General features: G+C 39.3%; 1 protein-coding gene across 1 annotated transcript; it reads left to right on the plus strand.

The window, feature by feature from the left end:
* Positions 1-339: 339 nt before the first annotated feature.
* Positions 340-1,549, plus strand: LOC128196668 (uncharacterized). Its single transcript, XM_052878165.1, has 2 exons — positions 340-405; positions 1,007-1,549. Exons 1-2 carry the CDS (start codon positions 340-342, stop codon positions 1,547-1,549), a joined length of 609 nt encoding a protein of 202 aa, XP_052734125.1.
* The last annotated feature ends 5,611 nt before the right edge of the window (positions 1,550-7,160 follow it).

Raw genomic sequence — 7,160 nt, forward strand, 5'->3', positions numbered from 1 at the left:
TTTCAAAAGCTCAGAAATCCCAAGAAAATTTCCTACCTTTGCCTTGGCCTCAATACAACCTTTAAAAAGTCCGCATGATCAGTAATTGCATGTTTTCTAAAGTGTGTGAATGTTAGAATCTTGCTAAATATCAATGGTGTTGTGCTGATGCGGCGCGAAGAAGATAGATTGGCCGTGCGTGACGGCAGTTGTGCGTGAGTGACAGAGGGCTTATGGCTCTAGTTTGGGGTTGGCCGCAAGGAAGAAGATTGTGGCCGGCGACGTGGTTGTTTGGATCTGCGGCGTGGTGGCGCGATGATGATGGTTGCAACGACGCATGGCCTGGCGGAAGCGAAATGAATGGAGGTTGGTGGCGTTGCTGGCGACGAGGGTGGTCGCGCGATGGTGGCGGAGCGACGCGGCAAGGTTGATCGTCGGTGGAGGACGAAACGGCGGAGGCAGTAGTTAACGGCGCATCCGCGGCGATGATGAGTGCATATTTATGCCCACATTTATGTTTGAAAATTAAAATTTTGATGGGATAGTTGTGTTTAAATGGTTGATTTTAAGTGAATTTGTGATGATTGGAATTATTGGGTTTGGGAAATAAAGAGACGTAAAAAGTAAGTTTTAGCGCATAAATTATTCTTGGATATTCTAATGTTTATTTGTGCAGCTGAGAATATAAGTTTTATTGGTCCAAATGGCAATTCAAGGCCCAAAATCAGGTTTTATTTGGAAAATAATGTACAGATGGGCCATACAGACAACTTTTACCCTTGCACCTCCCAATTTCCCTATATACACCCCTCTTCTCTTAAACAGGCCCAATACTAAGCCAAACAGTAACCCTATTCTAAATACACCCCCTAAATTTCCTTACCCATACCCCTCCTAAGCCAAACTTCACCAGATCATGCCACGTGGCAATCCACCATTAACAAATTGAACCAATCAGTACACGCCACCTCAGCCCTAAGACATGTGCATCATCTTCTCCAAAGAGAAACCCTAATCCAAACCCTAGCCGCCACTGCCGTGCCGCCGCCGCAAGCCCCAACGCCGCTCCGTCATCGGACAGCCACCATCATTCTCGCGCATCCGCCATCATGCTGCACCGCCTTCGCCGGACCATGCCGCCGTGAAGCTGCCGCCACCGCGAGACCAGACGCGAGTTCTCCGCCTTCGACAATCGCGGTTCTGCCATGGATGTCGCTTTGCCGGTCACCACTCCGCCACCATCTTCATCATGCAAAGCTCCTCTGAAATCACCACCATCAACCACCTTCTTCCACGGCCAATAACCACAGCAACCGCGCAACCACCAAGGCCGTCGCCATCAAACCAGCGAGCTCCTCCTCCATTTGCGAAAGGGTCGCCGCTTTTGAAACCTCCATCTCCAAGCCGCGCCGCAGATCGCAACCTTCAACGCACATCACCATCATCAGACCACGCTTCTCGCCGTCACCACCATCGCGCCTCTGCAAAGTCGTGTCTCAACCACCTGCACTCAGAAAATTCACACAGCAAAAAACCCAGAAAACCCAATCGCGCCATCAACAAACGGTGAGATCAAGCTTCTCCATCTTCGTTTCCTTCATTGCGACAGAGAGCGTCTCTTCTTCCTTGCCGTTGCCCAACCTCCATGGCAGCCATCACACACGCCACCGCACCTTCCCACTCTGCAATCAGACCTCCACCTACAAATCCAAAAACACAACAAAATCAAAGACGCAAGAGCAGGGAGGCGGCGTAGGCAGACGGCGAAGAGGGGGAAGCCCTTTCCCCAATTCTGAACCCTAATTTTGGGTAGGGAGGAGCCTGACACGTGTCGAGCTCCCATTGGGCACGTCCTTCTCTGGTCCAAGCTGGTCAACACTGCTTAAGTTTGGTCAAATCTGGTCAACTGAGGGGTTTTCTTGCAATTTCAGAAACTCAGAAGGGGCTAAAGTGCAGATAGAGGAAATTTCAGGGCATTTGTGCAATTTTGGAAATTCAGAAAAGTTAAAAGATAAAATTCAGTTGTTGAATTAATTTAATTTGGGAATATCAACCGAAAATATCTTCCAAATAATGTTATAATTATTTAAATCTTTTGGTTATTTGGAAGATATAAGATAAAAGATTCTATCAACTGAATACTCAGAGTCCAAGCGTAATCAAGCCCTATATAAAGAAACCCAGAGACTTCACTTAAGGCATTCATTCTCTCATACTCCTCTCACTTTTCTTTCATCTTGTATTCAACTCCATTCATGGAGAGCTAAGCATCTAGGGCTATTCTGCTGTAATTCCCTAATGGATTCTAAGGTTACGTTAAGTTAATGCAATTGTTTATTTTGATTATTTATTTAAGTTGTTCTCTCTCTATGTCTTTCATCTCTCTATCTTGTTAAAAGCAAAGATTTTTGCATCATAATATGTTTCAATCTACATGCATATTGATTATATGAGTTTTAGGGTTTCTAGGTTTAAATTGAGAATCTACTTTGATTTAATTTAGGAACTTTCATATGATTAAATGGTTTTTACTATCAATTGAGAATGTACTTTGATTTATTAGTAATAATTTCAACTATAATCAATTGAGAATTTACTTTGATTGATTAGCTTTTAATTTGGTTAGGAGATTTAAGAATAGACATGATTAAACACAATAGAATTTGATTGAGAATGTACTTTGGTTGAATTTATTGTGAATAATCTAGAAAGATTTTGCATTTGATTGAGAATTTACTTTAGTTAAATGCATGATCGCCCTCAAATTAATTAAGAATGTACTTTAATTAATTTGAAACTTAAACAATAATCAATTGAACAATTATCCGTGAATAACCGATGATGAATCTATCTTGGAAAAGTAGTGGAATTAGCCTATTTCATCGTAACTGTTTTTAAGTTTCTTATTTATTCTTTAAACACTCTTCAACCATTACTTTTATTCATAAGCATTGCATAGCATTCGTAAGAATCACAGATATTCAAAAGCAATTCCGTGTTCGTTGGGAGACGACTCAGGGTTACTTCAACCCTGTCTACTTTCTTGAATACTACTTGGCAATACTGAAGTTGCCTTGAAAAGTAGTATTAATTTGATAGCTTCAACGACAGCTTATCAGGCGACTAGGGTTGGATTTGGGAATTAGGGTTTTTGGGAAGAAGATGATGATGTGTCAGCATGTGGTTGGTCTATTTGGTGTGCAGAGGATTAATGACGTGGCAGTTTCTTAATGGTTAAATCTGTGTGTAGAGGATTTGGACACGTGGCATAATCTGGTGGAGTTTGGTTTAGGAGAGGTATGAACAGGAAACTTAGGGAGGTGTAGTAGGAAAGACTTAGTGTTTGGGTTTGGTTGTTGGCCTGTTTCAGAAATAGGAGTGTATGTAGGGATTTTAGGAGGTGCAAGGGTAAAGTCTGTCTGTTTGACCCATCTGTACATTATTTTCCAAATAAAACCTGATTTTTGGGCCTTGAATTGCCATTTGGACCAATAGAACTTATAATTTCAGCTGCACAAATAAACATAAGAACATCCAAGAATATTTTATGCCCTAAAACTCACTTTTTACGTCTCTTTAATTCCCAAACCCAACAATTCCAATCATCACAAATCCTCTTTAAATCAATCATTCAAGCACATTAATTTCATCAAAAATTTAATTTTAAAGCATAAATGTGGGCATAAATATGCACTCATCACTCTGCTTTGACGGTCGAGGACGACAGTATCGATAAGAACGCGATGTTGTTTACCTTGGCGATTTTTGAAGAGTGACCAGCCTGCGATTTTGATTCAAGAGGATTGTGATGACGAGGTTCAAGGTTATGTTCTGATGCTCCGTTTGCTTGCATCTCTGTGATTGGCCAGGCCAAGATTATTCACTTATTGGACAATCAACATCTCTCCCTTAATCACACTATAATCATTTTATTAACCACTCCAGAGATTTTCTATTCTGATTTATCATAATGATGTTTAGATGCAAAAAATATTTGTGAGAGTGATGATTTTGTGGATTATGCAGAGTGATTCATATCAGGCAACAAAATGTGATAACCTTCTTTGTGTTGGTTTTGTGCAAGCAAACAATAAAATAGCCATTGGAGCTACCATTTCCCCCATTTCATCCTACGATTCTAACCACTACGACATCTCCATCTTGATTTGGAAGGTTCATGTTTCTTCTTCCACATGAAAATTACATGTTAAACTTTTTAGTTTTGTTCATTTTCTTTTGTAACACCAATATCCTTTGACTTGAATCCTTTGCCTTCTTCATCTTTCGTTGTGTCAATGGATGAATGGCAGACCATACAGTCAGGTGGAGATGAGATTGAGAAATGGTTGTTGAACTCAGATAGCGTGGAGTTTGTTGAGCAGATTGAGCCAAATTCGTACAAGGGGAAGAGGGTTGGGATTGAGAAGCTGAAGGGGTGTGATAAAGGGAATTCATACGAGTTTGAGCTCCATAAGGATCTGCTCGAACTCATCATTTTTGGTCATAGGAACATTTTGCAGTTCTGTGGTATTAGCAAAGAAAAACAAATCTTTCTACTACCTCGTTTCAACTCTAAACCGAGACATAAGACCCCTCTACTGTCTCGGTTCACCAGCAACCGAGGCGAAAAGTATGACGAAAAGAAAAAGTAAAAAAAAAGGAACATTATCTACTGCCTCGGTTGCATTTAAACCGAGGTAAAAACATACACTTTTTTGCCTCGGTTCAGAGCCGAGGCATAAAGTAGTAGACTTTTTGCCTCGCCTGTATATACCTCGGATGCAGAACCGGTTCGGATAGGCGAAAATAACCTAAGATGTTAATGAAATACTCCTTAAAAAACAAAAGAAGGTTTAGCTAGATGCTATGCTATCCTATATACCACGGAGACTTAAAACAAAAGGATCAAACAAGCAATTTAAAGAAAGCAATAAAGATGCAAAATGTAAATGCTAGACGGCCCTAAGTGAAAGTGTGATTGACAAATCTTTAATCCCCGAAAACGGAGTCAAGAACTTGTTATACCCTCGGCAAGTGTAACCGAATCATATCAAGTAATAAACCTGGTTGTATGTTTAAATGCACAATACTGAAAAGTAAATATGTATGCATGTATTGATCAATGGGCAAGAAGAAACAAAACACGTGATTGGAAATATATGAATGAATATGTTGTTGGGGTTTATCAATTTCATCCTATCCACTCTCATGTATTCATGAATTTATCTTTCTTCATTAATTGTTAATGTCACTTTCTAAATTACCTTAAACCCGATGTCTCGGCGAAGAAAGCCTAATCATAATCACTAATTTACAATGTCTTGTCTCCCTAGCAATTAATCATGCATTACAGTGAACAAAAGCTTAAAGGCAACCAACCATCATACTCTTATGTCTAGGTTTACACTACTATTGGGAGAGATTCCCCAGATCTAGATTTTCCCGTATGTGTCCATATCGACAAAATCAATGATCATGACATCGAATGAGTTAAAAAATGCATGCTTTGAGCAAAGAGGAAAAACCCTAACAATTAATGAAAGAAAGCATGTATCTTAAAGAAAATTTTGAAGAACAAATTCCATACATGAGAGTTTCAAAAGGATTACATTGATTCCCCAACAACAATAAATGTTTAGTTCACCATATTCATGGTGAAACTAGATGAAATACAATGAAAGAGTGGAAGATAAAACCCTAGAAAGGTGAGAAAGGAGCTGTAGCATCCAAAATCTTCCTCCAAGGGGTGAAAGAGTGTGTTTCTGCTTCGTCCCAGCCAAAGATGACTGACCTAGGTTAACTAAAACCTTATATATTATTCTAAAAAATACAGAAAAGTAGGCCCAAGCCCATAAAAGTGGCGCTCGGCGGTAAATACTGCTTAGCGGCAACAGCGCGTCTTCTATTCTGCCCCTCAGCTGCATTTTTACCCCTCAACGGTGCCAACGGGTCCTTGAAAGTGTCGCTCAGCGGTAATTGGCACTGAGCGGTACTTGCGGCTTCTCTTCTTTTGCACTTTTTGTGTCCTTTTCTGATTCCATCTCTATCCCATTTCACTTCTTTCATCAAATTCATCTCAAAAACCTGCAAAAACAAGGAAATTAAGCATAAAACCTATCCAACTCTCTTATTTCCAAAAACATAAGCAAAAGCATGATTCCAAGCTAGTTTCTAGTCATAAAGGTTGTTTTTTAAATCAATTTTAAGTATAAAAATAACAGTTTTTCAACTGTTATCAAAGTGCAAGTGATACTTGGAGCCCCTTGACACACTTTTACACTAAGGAAACGAAATTACACTATTACAAGGTTCAAATGTGATCATGGAATTGCTTCAAGAGCATTTTCCCAAGTCACTTATCCAAAAACCAAAAATCAACTTTAAACAGCAAAGGTTCCGTGATATGTGACTTAAATAAGCTTAAAATAATGTCTAAAACTAATGAGACTTCAATATTTGGCTGCTATTGTTTGCCACTCCAAAACAGGTTGTAAAGTAAGCTTTTCTGGTGTATTTTAGCTGCTGGAACAACATGATTGCAGTTGCTCAAAAGCACTCTTTCTGTTTCCACTTCAGCCCCATTTCCACTTCCTAAGATGCTACCTCAGTAGGTCAAGCTTTCTGCTTCTGGATGCCTCACAATAGCTAACACAGCACTTCAAGATTCAACTCAAAACACACCAAACAGAATTAGCAAACTGCACCAGAATTTCAAACCAGTTTTCTGAATTTTTTTGACAACTTGGAAGGCAAGAATAAGGAAATCAAATGGAAACAAGGATGGAATAACAGCAAGCACTCAAAAGGAACCTAATAATGGCACTAGAAGAGATTAAGAAAGCAATAAAAAACGCAATCGCAGATCACAAACTCATCCATACCAAACTGTTTGATATTTAACCAAAGTGTTTGATAAAATGCCCCAATGAATTTCAGATTTGGAGTTTTTGAGTTCTTGGGCTTTTAATCTGGATTGCAAGGTTCGATATGCATTTTATCATTGGATTTTACTTCTTTTTTATCATTTATTATCATTTTTAAACGTTGAACCAGCTTTTACCAATCCATAATTGAATTATGCAAAGTTAAAAACCAAACAGTGGCTGAAATTGAAATTCTACACCAGAAAGTGGACTGAAATGGTGGTTTTAAACCCAAAAACGAATGGAAGTGATTCAATA

This window comes from Vigna angularis, chromosome 5 (genome assembly GCF_016808095.1).
Source record: "Vigna angularis cultivar LongXiaoDou No.4 chromosome 5, ASM1680809v1, whole genome shotgun sequence".
NCBI lineage: Eukaryota > Viridiplantae > Streptophyta > Magnoliopsida > Fabales > Fabaceae > Vigna > Vigna angularis.

Coding starts and splice junctions, on each gene's coding strand:
- LOC128196668 (XM_052878165.1), top strand. CDS start 340: ATGGAGGTTGGTGGCGTTGCTGGCGACGAGGGTGGTCGCGCGATGGTG. Junction 406..1,006: donor TGGCGGAGCGACGCGGCAAG/GTTGATCGTCGG, acceptor TCCAAACCCTAG/CCGCCACTGCCGTGCCGCCG.